At 41.5% G+C, this 17300-nt stretch overlaps 2 protein-coding genes across 2 annotated transcripts in view; both read right to left on the reverse strand.

Moving 5' to 3' along the window:
- Nucleotides 1-234: 234 nt before the first annotated feature.
- hmmr (hyaluronan-mediated motility receptor (RHAMM)) lies at nucleotides 235-8585 on the reverse strand. Its single transcript, XM_056273378.1, has 20 exons — nucleotides 8485-8585; nucleotides 8064-8162; nucleotides 7094-7161; nucleotides 6856-6933; nucleotides 6521-6709; nucleotides 6295-6381; nucleotides 6041-6152; nucleotides 5867-5932; nucleotides 5710-5783; nucleotides 5534-5607; nucleotides 5094-5461; nucleotides 4864-5012; nucleotides 4502-4736; nucleotides 3906-4017; nucleotides 2166-2366; nucleotides 1417-2070; nucleotides 1218-1290; nucleotides 898-1074; nucleotides 520-685; nucleotides 235-350 (listed from the first exon to the last, which is right to left on the reverse strand). Exons 1-20 carry the CDS (start codon nucleotides 8528-8530, stop codon nucleotides 340-342), a joined length of 3039 nt encoding a protein of 1012 aa, XP_056129353.1. The 5' UTR covers nucleotides 8531-8585; the 3' UTR covers nucleotides 235-339.
- A 2413-nt stretch (nucleotides 8586-10998) lies between these two features.
- cyfip2 (cytoplasmic FMR1 interacting protein 2) overlaps nucleotides 10999-17300 on the reverse strand; it is a 41712-nt gene continuing 35410 nt past the window's right edge. The window contains exons 25-30 of the mRNA XM_056273271.1: nucleotides 16988-17118; nucleotides 15089-15161; nucleotides 12787-12881; nucleotides 12301-12539; nucleotides 11804-11951; nucleotides 10999-11642 (exon numbers count right to left, since the gene is read on the reverse strand). Coding sequence (XP_056129246.1) covers nucleotides 11475-11642; nucleotides 11804-11951; nucleotides 12301-12539; nucleotides 12787-12881; nucleotides 15089-15161; nucleotides 16988-17118 — 854 coding nt within the window. The 3' untranslated portion in view covers nucleotides 10999-11474. The remainder of the gene's footprint in view (nucleotides 11643-11803; nucleotides 11952-12300; nucleotides 12540-12786; nucleotides 12882-15088; nucleotides 15162-16987; nucleotides 17119-17300) is intronic.

Genomic DNA, 17300 nt, shown 5'->3' on the forward strand with positions numbered 1-17300 from the left:
GAATTCAAAACTGCTCTTAAAACCCACCTTTTTAAACTAGCATACTCACATTAACAGCATCAAATTCTTTTTTTTTAACTCTTGCTGATGTATGCTCAATTGCTTATTGTGTTTTATGTTGATTACACTGTTTTTTTTTACTGCTTTGTTTTACTGTATTTGATGTAGGGTGGACCTTGAGTGTCATGAAAGGCGCCTTTAAATAAAACGGTTTTTTTTTATTAAAAACAACCAAAACTTTACATACAATGGCCAGCAATACCGTCAAACAATTAATTAGGCAATACAATGTGCCACAGAAATGGTCAATTCCCATCCAGCAGAGGAGTCCAGCCACACCTAATGGTTTCCTGATGAAATGAAAGAAAACTAAATATAAGGTTTCAACATAATTATACATATGACTACAATTATGTGCAAAGGTAAAAAAATCTGTGGTTGGTTGAATTCTAGATAATTTTCCTAGTGAGATCTTGCTGTTTCAGTATAGGTGCAATGAGAAGTCAACTTGGTACTCACCCTCTTGGAGGACAGCTGGAGACTGCGGCTGCCTGTTTTCTTTGCAGTCATGTTGGAAGGCCTTGCTGAGATCAAACCTATGGCGAGGAGCTCCAGGAAACTTCAATTTCAGCTGCTCTATGTCTTTCTTTTGATGAGTCAGCTGGGATCGTAACTTTACCAGTTCCTGTACAAACACACAAAGTTAATAAAAGACAGCAAATCACCAGAACAGAGCAAAGACAGGATTGAGAAAATGAGGGTGGACAGTAAACAACTCATATACTGAACATGTCTAAAGCTTGAAAAAAATTATGGAACTGTTATCAATTTCCTTTTAAGAGCAAGTTTGCCATTTAATGGGTGGTTTGAAACTAGATATGATGGTTCTCACATCACCTGTTTGAGAGCGATGTTTTCATTTTTGAGTTTCACCACATGTTTGATCTTCTGCTTCATGTTCTGATGGCCCAGCAGACTGGTGTAGGCATCAACCAACTTGTTCAGCTCCTCCTTGTTTGCTCCGTTCTCACTAAGCAGTGCTTCTCGCTCTGCTGCAAACCCATTGAGCTGCTCCTGTTGGCATGCATCAAAATTTACACAACTCAGCTAATGCACTCAGGAAAGGGTGATTACACACTTGTGCATATGCACGTATTTGAAAAACCAATGACAGTGGATCTTGACAACTTCTGACATTTCATGTTGTTAATATTTACCTGGAAGGGCTTGACTTTAGCAAACAGCTCCTCATACTGTCTCTTCCAATGTTCAGTCTCTGAACCTGAAATGCTGAGTATAATGAAGAAAGATACATTTACTATATTTGACTACTTAAAAGATCTAAAAATATTCACCCTCAACTTCCAATGAAGGCCTAAACACAGTTTATTTGTGATTTTTGACCTTTTTGCTCACCTTTTTTCCTTTGCTTCCATTAGTCTTCTTTGGAGTTCCTGTCTCTGCTCCTCCATCTCCCACTGCAGGGTGACCTTCTCCTGAGCCAACACGTCTACTTGCTCCTGCAGAGCCTTTCTATCATGTTTTTGTTCCTCTATCTCCCGCTTAAGAACCATCCTCTCCCCCTCCAAAAGCTCTACTTGGGTCTGCAAATGAACATGTTGTTGCTCAATTCGCTTCAGTTCAGACTGGAGTCGTCTGTTGTCCTCGGCAGTTTTTATCGGATTCTGAAGAGTTAGCTTGTCTTGGTTAGTGAGTACTACTTGGGAAATGAGGGTCTTCATTTCTCCCTCTGTCTTCTCTACGTGGGTCTGGAGCCTCAACACCTCTGCCCTGCCCTGTTGGGATGCTTTCCTTTCTTGTGGAAGTTGTTTTAGTGTCTCCTGTTCCTCTTCTCTGGCCTTATCCAGCAGTCTCTGGGCCTCTTCTTTCTTGTGCTGGGAAAAAATCTGGCCTCCATGCTCCTCTAATTTTTCAAGTGCCTCATCTTTTTCTTGTCTGTAAAGCTTTACCTCCTCCTGTAGTTGCTTGATCGTGGCCATACAGCTTCCTTCCAAGGCTTTAATCTCCTCATCTTTTTGAGCGAGGCTAGTCTGCAACTCCAGGAGCATTCTAGAATGCCAGAGATGGAGGGGAAGAAAAAAAATACAAGTAAGAAGGAAAGGTGGCACTAGTTCCAACAGACACAATGCAAGTGAGAAGCCTACCGTGAATGCTCCTCTCTTGTTTTCTCCTGTGCCTGCTGGGCAGCGATGAGTCTCTCCTGGTGCTCCTTCAACCCCTTCATTTCTTCCTCTTTCTGCTGAATAACTTGTTCCATTTCTTCTTTCACCCGCTGGATCATGTTCTCCACCTCTGCCTCCGTTTCGCTCCCTCTTCCTTCGGCAACCCTCAGGGCATGTTGAGTGCTGAAATCGACAACACAATAATAACCTGGTCCTGAACACCAGTAAAACAAAGGAGATCATTGTTGACTTTAGGAGATCCAGGAAGACCACCCCACCCCCACTGCACATAAATGGTGCAGAGGGGCATATTGTGGATAACATCGAATTCCTGGGAATCCACATAACCACAGAACTCACATGGTCACTCAACACCTCCCACCTGGCGAAGAAAGCACAACAGAGGCTTTTCTTCCTCAGGAAACTTAAACAAGTTGGTCTCCCCTCTCAGCTGCTGGTCAGCTTTTACAGAACCACAATAGAAAGCGTCCTCTGTCAATGTGTCACAGTGTGGTATGCCAGCTGCACAGCAGAGAATAGGAAGGACTTGGCCTGGGTAGTAAAGACAGTACAGAGGACTGTGGGAGCTGTGCTGCTGGACCTGGATGCTGTATATGCTGACCACCTACAGAGGAAAGCCAGCAACATCAGCAAAAACACAACACACCCAGTTCACTGTGTGTTCGTTCCCTTGCCATCGGGGAAAAGATACCGCATTCTCAAAACCTGGACTAACAGGCTGAGGAACAGCTTCTTCCCCTGAGCTGTAGCCTCCATCACCCCCCCCCCCACACACACACACACACACACCTGCTTACAGCTACCGAGGACTAACTGGTACTAAAGCCGCTGCAATATGGACAACTACGTGCAATAATCCCATGCACTATTTTGAGCTTTAAAAGCTGCTGCTATCTTTTATTGTCTCATCATTTTTGCTACCTCAGTTATTTTCACTACTTTACTTGTTTATACAAAATGTTGTTTGTTTTTATCTTGTTTTTTTTTAATCATTTACCTTGTCTAGTGTTTCTGGTCTGACAGTCACCAAATGAAATTTCGTTGTGTCCGCACAATGACAATAAAGTATCTTGTCTTAACACTACTCTTCTATGCAAACACACCACTCTTTTATGCAAACACATTTCCTTGTTTTCACTGAGAGGGCAAAAATGTATTTAAATGAAATGTATTTACCTCAAATGACCTTCCATTCTTAATAATATTTATCATCATCATTACATTTATATAGCGCTTTTCTAGACACCCAAAGAGCTTCACATTGAAGGGGGCAACTGACTTCAACCACCAATGTGTGGCACCCACCTGGGTGATGCACGGCAGACCAGCAAGCCAGAATGCTCACCACACATCAGCTTGAGGTGGAGAGGGAGGAATCACTGATCCAATTACATGGGGGGATGATTAAGTGGCCAGATGGAGAGCGCAAGGTTGGGAATTTTGCCAGGGCACCGGGGGACCCCTACTCTTTGCGATAAGTGCCATGGGACCTTTAATGACCAAAGTGAGTCAGGACCTCAGTTTAACGCGTCATCCGAAGGACGGCATCTTCTACAGCACAGTGTCCCCCGTCACTGCACTGGGGCATTGGGATTTGATTTTTTTTTCCGAATTGGGCCAAAGGGAAGACTGCCCCCTACTGGCCCACCAACACCACTTCCAGCAGCAACTCAGTTTTCCCCTTAAAAGAGTGTTTCTCACCTTTCAAGCTCTGTAGCAAGGTCTCCTATCTTAGTCAGGGAGTTTGCATGCTCCTCAAGTTTTCTTATAGTTGCCAGGTGGTTTCCCACTGCTGCTACCTCATTGCCTTTACCAAGACCACAAACATGTAAGTAATAATGTTTCAGTTTGTACCAATCCTGACTGCTCCCCCAGCACACATAATCTGCTCAATCCACGGAATTACTGTAAACCTATCCCTTGCTGTTCCTGTTGATGTTTTCCATCTTTTTTCTCCATTACTGTGTTTATTCTTAAATATGGGGTGATTCTAGTAGTTTAGAAAGTAAACCTGACATAACTTGGATCGCACACACAAATTCCAATTTTACTGTAATTTGTATGTCTTCAGTCTTCTGTCTTGGGGGGTGGGGGGGGGTTATATTTTAAAGAACATTTCCAGATACACTTAATGTCTGTGATAGTGATGAACGAACATCCATTCCTACCATCTCAATAATAGAAAAAAATCCCAACACCAAGGAACAAGACAAAAATGCACAACAGGAGCGCCAACTAAACAAAATAAATACTGATCTTGCCAACTCCTCTTTTCAATGTGTCTTTGGTTGCTCACCTGTCCAGCAATATCCTGGCCTCACTCAACTTTTCCATCAGCGCTTCATTTTCCTGTTGCAGGCATTGGAGTGCCTCCTGGCTCTTCACCTCTGGCTCCTGCTTCTTCTGCTCCTGCTCTTCCATGGCAGCCAGCTCCCCCAACACTTCCTCCATCTCATCCTTCAGCTGGCTCAAGCGTTCTTCATACTCCTCCCTCTCCTGTTTCAGCAACACCGACATGGAGTCCACCAGAGCCTGTAGAAATAGGGAGAAAACATGTGGGATAGACTGAATAGCTTAGATGTCTGGCATTGTACTGGGAAATAAGTGTGCCATTCATAATAAAGCTGTGTGTGTGTGTGTGTGTGTGCGTGTGTGTAACCTTCTCTTTCTGCAATTCTTCAGTAAGAGTTTCATGTTCTTGCTGAAGCTGGATGTGTTTCTTTTTCTCTTCCCTCTTAACATTTTCAAGAGAATTCAGCTCTTTCTTAAACTCCTCGACTCTCCTACATCCCTCCTCCTGAGTTTTTCCTGGAATCAAAAGAAAAATAAGATCCACAAAATTGATTTCAACACAAATCCCCACTCAGAGGAGGACGTAGCTAGGCATACTTCTCTCTTCCTCGACAATCAGGCATCTCTCTTCAAGTTGAGCCACTCTCTCATCAAGCTCTTGCTCTGTCCTCCTCAGGACCCCCCTCAGCCGAGCCAGCTCCACCTCCTGTTGATGCACTGTACACTGAGAGTCCTGCACATCTTGGCTGGACTGCTTTATCTGCTCCTCTCTCTCACTCAGTGTTTTTAGCGTAGACTTCAGCTCCAGCTCACAGTTCTCTAGTCTGTTCTCCATCTCTTGTAAAGCCTTGTGAGATGCCTGTAGCTCTTGCTGGTATTTTTCTGACTGCTCGTCCTTTTGCCTCAGGACATCTTGGGAGTGCTCTAACTCAGCCAGGAACTGCTGCATTTCTTTCTCTTGTTGACTGCTAAGAAATGACAAATGAGTTTCATATCAGCAGGAATCTTAGTGCACTTGCCACATGGCTTTTGCTTACCTGACTTTCTCCTGCTGAGAATCTGCCACAGTGTGCTCAAACTTGGTCTTCTCTTGTAGCTTCAAGCGCAGATCCTACAGAGGAATCTATCAAGTTATCTTTCCACAAGGTATGATCGAAGTAAAAAGACATAAAATTCCTAAAATAAAAAGGGATATCTAAGGGAATAGTTCCACCTGTATTTCATCGTTGGCAGTGTCTAGGTAGTGCTGCAGAACTTTGATCTCCTCTCTCAGTTCACGGATCACAACTGGAAACAAAAGCATAAGGAAAGAAGCATATAAGCAAGCAAACCAATGAATACACATACAAGCAAGCATAAACAGAACTCACCATGCAGCTCATTTATCTGAAGCACAAGCTCTTCATTCTGTGTTTTGGTCACCTGGTACATTTCCTCTGTAAATGAACAAACAAAACAAATACAAAACAGTTTAGCCCTCTTTTCTCCATCCATCAAACTAACTTGTCTCCATGGTAACCATTTACACTGGATTTAAACCTTACCCAAGTCCTTGTTCCTGTCCTTAAGAGATGTTACGGTAGCCTTGGCAGCTTTTAGGTCTGTTTCCAACACCTTCAGTTGGCCTTCAGAATTAATATGCAGAAAACTTAACTCCTGAGACAAAGAACAAACATACAAAACACAATTTATACACAAACATTTTTATTGCAATTGACAAATATTATGGTAAGATTCTAATGGAGTTTTATGAGATAACATATTGACCTGTGTAGGGAAAAGTGTACATGGCCCCTACCTTATTTTTGACATCCAACTGATTCCTTGCCTCCATAAGTTCCATTGTGAGAGAGCATATCTTCTTTTTTGTAGTGTCGGCAGAAACCTAAGACACGCATTTATTCTGTCACAATATCCCTGGCACATTGTTATAACTGAAAACTTTAAAGGAAAAGATGTCATCTGGGTGTAATCAACTTATAATGTAATGAGTATCTAAATATGAGTAGATAGGCAAAACAGACCTTGTTTTTGAGAAGCTCATTAATTTTCTTGAGCTCTGACAGCTGTCTATCCAGGGTGGTGACACTGGCAGAAAGGCCAATCTTCTCCCTGACTGCTACCAGCAACTTGGCATCCAACTTCTTCAGTTCCTCCTCCAGGGCCAGCAAGCGTTTATCCTGCTCCCCTCGTTGCTGCACAAGGGACCGTATCTAGCAGTAAAGAATGCCAAGCTCAAGACTGATGTACATAATAAGTTCAACAATGACAAGACTTGTTAGTCTGCTGACTGTCTGAAGGCTACCAATTAGAGAAGCACAATTTGATAAGTAAGCTTTATGGTCTGAGGTAAACACACCTCTTTCTCCAACAGCCTCTGCTGTTTCATTTCCATGACGATGCCAGTCTTTTCTCTCTTCACACTTGATCCATCAGCCTATATGACGCAGGTACAGGTGCAGTGTTTATGTGATAGCAATAGTATCAATAGTATATGTAGCAACGGTATATGTGATAGTAATAGTAGATGCATGACTGACTTGTCATCTAAATGATGTTGCTACCTGTCAAAGTAGGCAATCATTGGTTAAACTTACAATGTCATCAAATGATGTCTTCCGGACGTTTGATATAAGGACACTTCTGGAAGGTGACGGCGGAGGAACTGGAGACGTAGCGACAGGGGACAAGAAGACGAAAGATTAGGAACATAACTAATGTGCTATAGCTAAATTTTAAAAAGGAAATTTTTTTACAATAATATAATAAAAAAAATCAATAAGAACACACCACAGTCAAAATCATTAAAAGTACAGATACTCCCAATATTTTAAAAACATTCATACTGCATTGCTTCTGGTATCAAATTGAAAGATATCGCTGAAATGGGCTTTGTTGATAGCAGTGCTCTCCCATGTTCACCTCTCACCGAAATCATTGTACTGCGAAGTACTGAGAACTGTATTCTGGTCCTCATATGGCTCATAACTTTTTGCGTACTCCTCATTGCGCTCCTTTGATAGTTCTCCCAGTCGCTTATGGTACTTCGTAGCTTGAGGTCCCCATCCGCCAAAGCTGCTATATATAAGGGACGTAAAAGATCCTTTTTCTACTGTCAGTACCCGACCGTTGTACTTTCTCATCTTATCCCTCTCTGCCTTTACATAGAGTTCTTCTGGTGCTTTCTTTTAAATAAGAGGGACAGTTTGGATGTAACACTTGGACATCAGAGAACGTTCGTTCGAAAGTGCTCCACATTCCTCTTGAAGATATATCTGCTGCTGACCTGTCCGCCACATACTACTACGTTTTCAAGGGGCATCAGTTGGGGTTCAGTAACAACATCTCTGTAATACTTCTCGTTGCAGCTCTGCGTTCAAGTCTCGAAGGTCATGATGTCTCATTGGGCCGTAGTAATTGAGTATTAGGTTGGAGAGATTTTCTATAATCATGGTCGAAGGGTGGTATTCCCTCTCGCAGCATTCAACTGGATTTGCTATCCCCAGACCTCCATATCGTACAGGAGCTCTAGCTAAATTTCGATGCACTCAGTAGCATTTAACCTACCTGCCTGGGCAGATTTGAACCTTTCCGATTTCTGGAAGGACGTAGCTCCCTTCATCTCCCCCGGTTTAATCTCGTAGGACCCCGGGGGCGGGGCACAACCTTGGGTCAAAAACAAAACAACTAATAACTTCGGGTTTAACCATGTCATATGATAATAGCTATGCACATCCAACTAGCATTAATATCGCTAACGTTAATTTAAAACAAATGTCCAACAACTGGCTCAGTCACAAGATAGTTTTCACTGACTGACTCCCAATGGGGCAAAGTTGTAATTTGTGACATTGGGCTATACAAATGAAATTGTCTTGACTGGCTAAATGCGTAGCACTAGCTTAGCTTTCCGCCCAACGTCAGGTAGTTAAACTATTTGACGTGCAACCATTCCTAACATAACTAGCTTGCTGGAGTGTATACTTACCAACATAATCGTTGAATCTCTTTAAGGGCGCTTTTGAAAAAGACATGTCTGTCAAATAAACTCACGATCGATTCAATACAAGGATTCGCGATATGACAACAAGCCGCTGCAGACACACGTACCAAAAACCAGACAAAACTAAACCTTCCGCTGCCGAACGTTCAAATTTACGTCACACCGGTGTGGCCAATGAGCTTCTTGTCTCGTTTCTCATCTCTCGCGAGAGTACGAATTGGCTCTTCAACGTTCAAATCCAACCGTTGAAGCCCGTTGGCGGTGAGTGTTATTATCAGAGTTGGTGAATTTATTTTAAATTAAAGTAAAATGCTAAACTTGAATGGAAGAATTCACAAAACTGTTACTACTTTCCTCTCGCTTGCTGCCGTTCAAATCACGTCTTAAAATATCAAGTAGTAACATAATTTGTTGTTCTAAAAAGCAATAGTTACATTGCTTTTTAATCCAATGGATGATCGTTATTTGTGTATGAGGAAAGAAGCCAGAGGTCACTAGAAATTAATTGTAACGACTGCAATAAAATGTGTTTTTAATGAAGAAAATGCATTCATTCATTCATTCATTATCCAAACCACTTATCCTGCTCTCAGAGTGGCGGGGATGCTGGAGCCTATCCCAACAGTCACTGGGCGGCAGGCAGGGAGACACCCCGGACAAGCCACCAGTCCAGCATTGGGCCGACACACACACACACACACACACACACACACACACACACACACACACCTAGTCTCATTCAAATTGAAAACTTCCAGTCTGAATGTTACAAATATTCTACTCAGACTGTAAATTGACATATTAAATCAATTATTTTGAGTGCCCGGTGACAACCACATAGGTGGCATTAGGGTATCACTGTTGTAATACTGTAAAGCCTTACAATTGCAGTACAATATTAGGATGCATGAGAATTTCTCATGATGTCCATATTCTTTTGGCTAACACTCCTAATCACAGCCACATGTACAAGAAGAACAACAGCCTTTGGCAAAAGGTGGTGTTCATGTAGTAACTGTAGCTATGACTTTTTATTAACTTTTATCGTGTCAAATATAACTCTTCATTCTTTTAAGTTAGACTTTTTTTTTTATTTCATGGAAATACAACATAATTTCAAATCCTTTGCAGGAACATTGTTGTATATCGTATACTCTTTTCGCTTTTTTTGTATTTCAAAACATGGTCACTCATACAACAATATCATAAACAAAACCTTATGTCACAAATGGAGCCATTGATGACAATAAATTACACTTGCCATGCTAAGTTTTGAAGATGATGCATTAGTACCATCATTTTTTTCCATTAGATTACCCATTGAATGAACATAAAGTCAAATTTTGCAAATAAATACAATAAAAGAACTGCAGAAATTACAAAGAAAGTTTCTTCATTCAGAATGGAGCAGAAAAGATAAGAAAAAAATCACAGGGCTATTTGAAGAGGAATATTTTCTGATTTTTCATTATTTAATCTTTCGTATGAAAAAAAAATAGGGACAAACGTTTGCATATTTTGATAACACTGCTAAACCTAAAGCAAAATTCCAGCAACAGTTAATACTGAATATATTTAGGAAAATGCTTTTTCAACACAACTGACATTTCTTAACCTAGAAGGGACACATCATCCCTCACAGGAATTTTAAATGTGCAGTGAGATTTTTTCATAGGTCTGTCAGGTAGACCCACATATCCATTCACACTCAAAACTGGTTAAACTAGTACAGCAATGTCTCTTTACAGCCTAGAGGTATTTTATCACATTTTCTTATTTCATCTGTTTGCTCTGGAAAAAAAAAAGGAAACACATATGCCCAAATGAAGATGTGTCTTTTCAAAATGGTAAACAATATTATTGTATTCATGTCCAGAATATAAAACTTTTCAACAAACTGACAAGATAAAGAAGAAAATATGAGGTTTTCAGTCAGTAGTAGAGGCAAGTATATCAAGGATCAAAATTAAATTATCAATATTTAAAAACAATAACAATTACAACACTCGACACTTCACTTAGTTCAACAGTAAAAATTTACAGTGGAAGTGGTACCCAATAAAATGTGCCTGGAGGCAAGAAAGCTGGAGGTAAAATAAATAAAAGCAAACCAAAAGGTCACATTTGTTCATTCTTTGAAAGCAGGGAGGTGTTCTGTGAGGAGTATTCAATTGTATCACTATAAACAATGTATCATGAACATGGCCAGACCAAATTAATATGCACATGTGTGAAGAGCCTGAAGGTATCATTATCTAAACAGGTCTAGGCCATAACACAACAATATTGACGCCTGGTAGTAGTACAACTAACAGTAGTAGTAGTACTTAGAGCACCATGTTGGTCTTAATGTCATCTAGGACTTGATTGTTTTTAGTTTTGTAGAATTTATTAGTTCTGCATATAACTCGTTAGGTTTAGTTATTTCTGAATGGTTATTTGGAATCCACTGGTGGGTCTAGACTCCCTTAATGGCTGTATCGCTGGACAATGACACAGACTGATTACAGACTAATACAGAACTGCTCTGTTGGCATTTGTGTCACTGTTTAAATGTGCAGTTGTAAAGCTGTAGGAACAAGAAAAGGCATGCATGAGTCTGAGTGAAAGCCACACAAATTGGAAAAGAAAAAGCATGAGAATGATATACATCTGCCACTGGTCTTGAAAACACTATTGATTTCAAGGGATTTAGAGGGGGGAGATCAGAGCCATAGATGTACAAAAGTAGGCTTGTTCAGAGATATAGAATTGCATGTGTACCATGTCTTCAAGAATCCAAGACAACAATCTAGATAGGAAGAGTTTGACTTAACTGGTCTTGGTATATACTTGGTGCCAGCATGTGCCCTCATAGTTAATCTATAGCTCTGAGTAGAGCAGACCATGGAGAGACAGAATGTGTATCAGAAGAGAAGGGTGTGTGTGAATGTATGTGCACGCATGTGGGTGTGTATCATATACAAGGGCTGTTTTCAGCAGGTGGTGGCCAGAGACTGGTGAATAGGAGGCTGGAAACAGCGAACGTGCTCCACAGTGGAACTGTCCGTTTCCACAGCCTTCATGTACTTGTTGAGGATGGCAAAGATCTCATTGTTCAAAATCTGATACTTCCTGATGCGATCCGCCATCTTTTTCAAGGGCTGCAGGGGAGGACATAGAGAGAGCACTTTGAATGGAGCTGGCACACGCAACCACTTCAATCATATGACATAAGAGGAAGTGGCTATGATAGTATCAAAAGTTTTTGTGTGTGTGTGTATGAGCTTATCTGAGAAACTTTGGTAACCATAGCTACACCCACCACATTTTTGATGATCTCATCCTTGCCATCCTGTCTTTGGACTTTCAGCAGGTGATAACAGAAGTCAAAGAGATCAAAGCGGCGCTGTTGACCCAACAGTACAATAATGGAACAGCCGGCCCAATTCAGTCCATCCCCAAAGCACTGCCTGGAGGGCATAAATGAAACAGGCACTGAATTCACAAGCCAGTACAGAAGTTTTCCTACTTGTTAGGACTGTCATTGACTACACTGATTCCCTAGCCCCAAACCCTAACAATCAGAACTACACGCCCAACCTTAATCCTTACTCTTACTTTAGCCTAATCCTAATTCTAACCTTAACCCAAGTTCAACCCCTGAAATAGGCCCATGAAGTAGTGAGGACCAGCCAAAACGTCTTCACTTTGCGAAAATATCCTCACTCAGGAGTTAAAAACTCAAATTGGTCCTTGCAAATATAGCTGAAAAAGAACACACATGCATATATACACGGGTTATGTTCTTTAATCACGTACTCTGCTGTAAACTCATGAGTGCCCACAGGGATGCAATAAACAAACTGCATGGCACTCCACAGGCGGTGAAATTCCATACACTCATCAACGTGCATGACACCATTGGTGGGTGGTGGCCCACGCCACACCCCGTCCTGCAAGAAGCTGCGGATGCGTGTCAGGATGACCTCAAACATGGAAAGGCCACAGCACAGGCGCTCTTTGGTCAACAGGTCCCCCTCACGAGCTATGGCAATTTGCTGGAGAAAAGACAGTCCCAATACAAATGCATGAAAATGATGGGAAGAAAGAGGAAACAAATCAAAACATAAATATGAAACTAATAATAGTAATAAAGCACACAGTTTTTTGTCATTTATTATTCATAATAGACACAGGACTGCAAGGAAACTGATTGTAGAATTGTTGACCTTTATGTCTGTCTGCCTCCATGGCTGACTATTAGTCTTCATGAGGTGCAGAGAGCAGGAAATACGCAAAGCTCACCTGGGGGGTACCCAGCCTCTCAATTAGAGGCACGAGGTGGAGAGGAGCGTACTTTGCCTCCAGCCTTTTCATTCTCACCTCCAGACGCTCTCCCTCTGCAAAACAAACAAACAACAACAGGGAAATATGCTGGAAAATGCATACAATACGCACACAAACACAATGACTAGGTATTTTAAGAGGTACTATTATATATATGTCCCCCAGGGATCTGTTCTTGACCCTCTCCTATTCATCATCTATGTACGCCCCTTGGTCCTAGAATCCACCGCCTTGGTCTCAGTTTCTATTGGTATGCTGATGACACATGGATCTATAGCGATACCAGTCAATTATGCCCTGCCACCCCTGTCATTAATTAATTGCATCCGTGACATCAAGCAAGGGATGAACTTCAACTTTCTCAAACTCAATACTGCTAAGATTGAAATCTTGACTATTGGCCCTAGATCTATTGTCACTACTCACTCAAATCTCAGTTTTGACATTGATGGTGTTAAGAGTCCATCCCTCACTACCAGTTCACAATCTTGATGTCATTTTTGGCCAGTCCCTCTCCTTTGTGACACGATCTCTGGCCAGAGGACCAGCAGCCTCTGTGACATTTCCCTATCGGCCTGCAATCAACAAGTATGCATTGCACCTGCGTACTGGTTGGCCTGTGAGTATGTGCACCTGTCATGGTCTGTGATCTGGGCTCCCCCATCTCCTGATTGGTGCTTTGGTTCACCTGTGCCCAGTCTCCTTGATGGGCTGGTGATGGGGTGCACCTGTGCTGGGGACTATTTGACTGTGTTTTGCAGAGATTCTGGGTCAAGTCTTGGAGAGGCTTTACATTGGTCTGCAGAAGGTCTTGTCTCCTGAACCCTCATCTGCCTCCTCTGTGCGAGAGAATGTTTTTGCTAAGCTCGTGTATACTGAACCCTCATCTGCCTCCTCTCTGTGAGAGTGTTTTTGCTAAGCTCCTGTTTCCTGAACCCTCATTTGCCTTCTCTGTGTGAGAGAGTGTTTTGCTGAGTTTTTGTATTTTATGTTTATTCAAGTGTGTTTTATTGCCTGCCCTGTTTGGCAGTGTTTTTTCATCATTTTGTGTTTTGCTGAAGCCTAGTAAAGAGACTTCATACTTTACCAACTGCCTCTTCTCTACAATTGGGTCCAAATACGCGGCATCACAATTTGAAACCCATATCAGTTCCATTGTTAAGACTGCATTTCTAACATGGCCAATGCTGAAACCCTTGTCCACATCTTCATTCAATCCTGTCTTGATCATTGTAATGCACTTTCCTCTCATAACCGTCTTCTCCAGATTTTGATGTTTTGGGTTTTTTTTTATTTTGATATACTATATTAATCCCCAAGGGGAAATTCCTCTCTGCATTTAACCCATCCTAGCTGTGTAGCTAGGAATGGTGGACAGCCACTGTGCAGCCCCACTGTTTCCCCTCTTTCCATCTCACCATCTCCTTGATTTATGTCTTGTTAAAGACATACTGCAGTCACATGGTATTTCTGAGTTTTGGTGCCTAATTTCCCATGCTTAATTTCTAAAGATTTGTAATGTATCAAGTTTCTTAGCATAAAAATGGATGGAGTTGGGATGATTATAAGCTGGGGCTCGGATGTCAGGGTTTTTTTTTTTTGGAAACGGAAGATCCGCTGTGGCAACCCCTAACGGGAGCAGCCAAAAGTAGTAGTAGTAGCTTGGACGTCCGGTTTGTTTCTATTCGGTCGACTTGTCTCTGCAGATGCAATGTGGCCCTAATTTAGCAGTGTTTGGTTGGAGGACACACTGTAACTGCGTGGCATCATCAGCATATACTCATACCGTCACATGAGTTCCGGTTCTCCGGAAGACGTAAATATCATATGACTGCGGTACCTTTTTAATGTTCTGTCGTTACGTCTTGAGTGTTAGTGCTGGTTTTTCCATTAAGTGACCCTGAGCTTCGGAAAGGTGCTCTATAAAGGTGTTAAATGAACGTTCCTGATTGTTATTATAGGTTAAAATATTCTCTAGATAAAAAAGAATCACAATATTTATGAAATGCTTGGAAAATTGCTTCTAAACCATCCTGAAAAACTACTAGGAAAAAAACACTCCTTTTTAAACCTGTGATGGAACCAGATTTGTTTCATATTGCATTTGCCACTCCCTGCTGGTGGTTCTGAGTAGTTCCTCTTGTTAACCCCAGAAACGGGAAGAGCTTCACTTCCCCTTGGGATCTTGCTAGAGACGGCCGCATGCTCCTTCTATTGTGGAAAAACTACTATGATTTGAACACTTGACCCCTTAACATACCTTTGATATAGACTCTGGGCAGAATGTTCTGAAAAGGGGCTGCATGAAGCAGATCACACACTTCCTCCTGGGACTGGATTTAAAATACAGCAGAAGACAGGGTCATTTGAAATCAGAGCATATTTCCCAATTTGCATTGCGGACATCTCTACAGAGCATGCAGTTAGCCATGGTGAGATGCTTCTTTGAAAGATACCCAGCGGTGTACGCTTTCTTTTCTTGAAGTCAGCCATTCAAGCCTCAAATCAGAATTTTTACACGACTATAATGTAGTAAGAAAGCGGGCATTTAGCCACAGGTCAATATAAATAGACACCATCTGACTAATAAAGAGAGGCAGATAAGAAATCTGGGATGAGAGAGCCTCTGTGTAAATGATTATATGTATGTTTACCATAACATAACCATTGAGATATTACAAGGATTATAAATGATCACTGTGTAGGTAAGACATCCTCACTGATCTGGCTTAGCACAAAGGGGTCAAATTTACTACCATCAGAACTGACTCATCTGCTTGGGTAAAGCTTTTGTGAGTGACAGGCTTAATGAGAATTATGTGAGTGTTTACGTACATGTTTAATAATGGTTAAGCGTTGTGCGTTAACGTGAATGAATTTGTTATGGATGCTGATCCTACAGTTCTCTGGTGTTGGAAAAGTAAGATTGCTGTTGATCCAGTCTATTGTGCTAAGCAGTAGTCAGAGTGATTGCCAAGTCAAGAAATTCCAAAATAAAAGCAGAGAAGCAGAAACCTGGCCCTGAGGACAATGGATGGAATAAAGAGAAGACCATGCAAAGTTTGATGCAAAACACACTCAACCATACACCCACACACACGATCGACAAGCAGTCGAAGCAACATAAAACCAAACACATTCACATACTGTGCAAACACCCTATATATAATTTTTACAAATTAATACAATCAGAAAGAAAGAGTGGCAGCTAAGTAGTAGATGTGAGACAGGCAAAACAAGCACCTAGATTGAAGGAGGCAAAAGTGCTGTAAGACTAACACAACTAACTAGACATGTACTATCACCTCTGCCATGGAGGACAAGGACAGGAAGATTCTGCAGGGTACCAGTCTCAAATTTGTATTTACTTCTTAACTTGATCAAGCATTTTTCTTCAGTTGTAGTATGCAATTGTTGTAGGTTCACATATACAATTGATTTTTTTCTAAAAACCTGAGTGAACCGATGTAGTCCCAAGAGATAATTATTTCAGTTAAAATAAAGATCTCAGTCCTTTTGCTTCCATGGGTGTGTGGAGGTGAAACTCTGTGCCAAGGTAATATGGCAAAGTAGAAAAAAAAACAAAAAAAACAAAAAACCAACCACAGCAGCTCAAAACAACGAGAAAGAAGGACAAGAGAGAGATGGTTCGATGTCTTGTGTTTTTTCTTTACCCAAGACAGAACCTAAATCCTTACCACCTGTGGTAATTGCCAGCGTGTAATGAAAAATAGAGCAATGATTCAGAAAAGAAAATATAAAGATCAGACATAGGGACTCTTGGACTGGACTGGGACTGGGAACCTGACAGTTTCCATCCATAATTCATCAGCTGATAGCTCAAGATGTAAATCAACATCATAAATTGGCTAAAAACCTTCAGGCACCCAGGTTATTGATCACTCACACAAAATCATAACAGTCAAGATAGCTACACATTATCAGTCCTTTTCACTGAGCATGCTAAGGGACCACAGGGCAAACTAGAAGAACGGGGGCTTAGGAAGAGGTGCAGAAGAAGGAGACCTCAAAAAGAAGAGAAGTATAGAAAGAGAAGTAGAGGAAAGGAGCACGAGCAATCAACACAAAGAAGAGAAGATGAATAAAGGACTAATGTACAGTAATATGGAGAAAAGCAGATAGCAGGAAATGGTCTCACCAGAGCTTGCTCGATGAGCAGACAGAAGAGGATGGCATTGCCCACCTCCCTTAAGCTTTGGAAGACATCCGTCTTCAGCTCAGCATATTCAATGATGTCCTTGAGCTGGTGGTGGAAGAACTCAAGAATACCTGTAATGAAAGAGGGGGGAAGTTTTGGGGGGGCTGGAAACAACTGCCTTTTTGCTCAGATGCTAAACGCTTTACCAAAATTTTGCTTTTTTTCAACTGTCCAAAGGTAAAGCAAAACATCAAGTAAGTATTAACACTTCATAATATCAACTGAGGAGACACTGTCTTGTCTATTTCTATGG

Source organism: Lampris incognitus, chromosome 1, assembly GCF_029633865.1.
Source record: "Lampris incognitus isolate fLamInc1 chromosome 1, fLamInc1.hap2, whole genome shotgun sequence".
Lineage (NCBI taxonomy): Eukaryota > Metazoa > Chordata > Actinopteri > Lampriformes > Lampridae > Lampris > Lampris incognitus.

Coding starts and splice junctions, on each gene's coding strand:
- hmmr (XM_056273378.1), bottom strand. CDS start 8,530: ATGTCTTTTTCAAAAGCGCCCTTAAAGAGATTCAACGATTATGTTG. Junction 6,934..7,093: donor AGACATCATTTGATGACATT/GTAAGTTTAACC, acceptor TGCGTCATATAG/GCTGATGGATCAAGTGTGAA. Junction 2,071..2,165: donor ACAAGAGAGGAGCATTCACG/GTAGGCTTCTCA, acceptor CTGGCATTCTAG/AATGCTCCTGGAGTTGCAGA.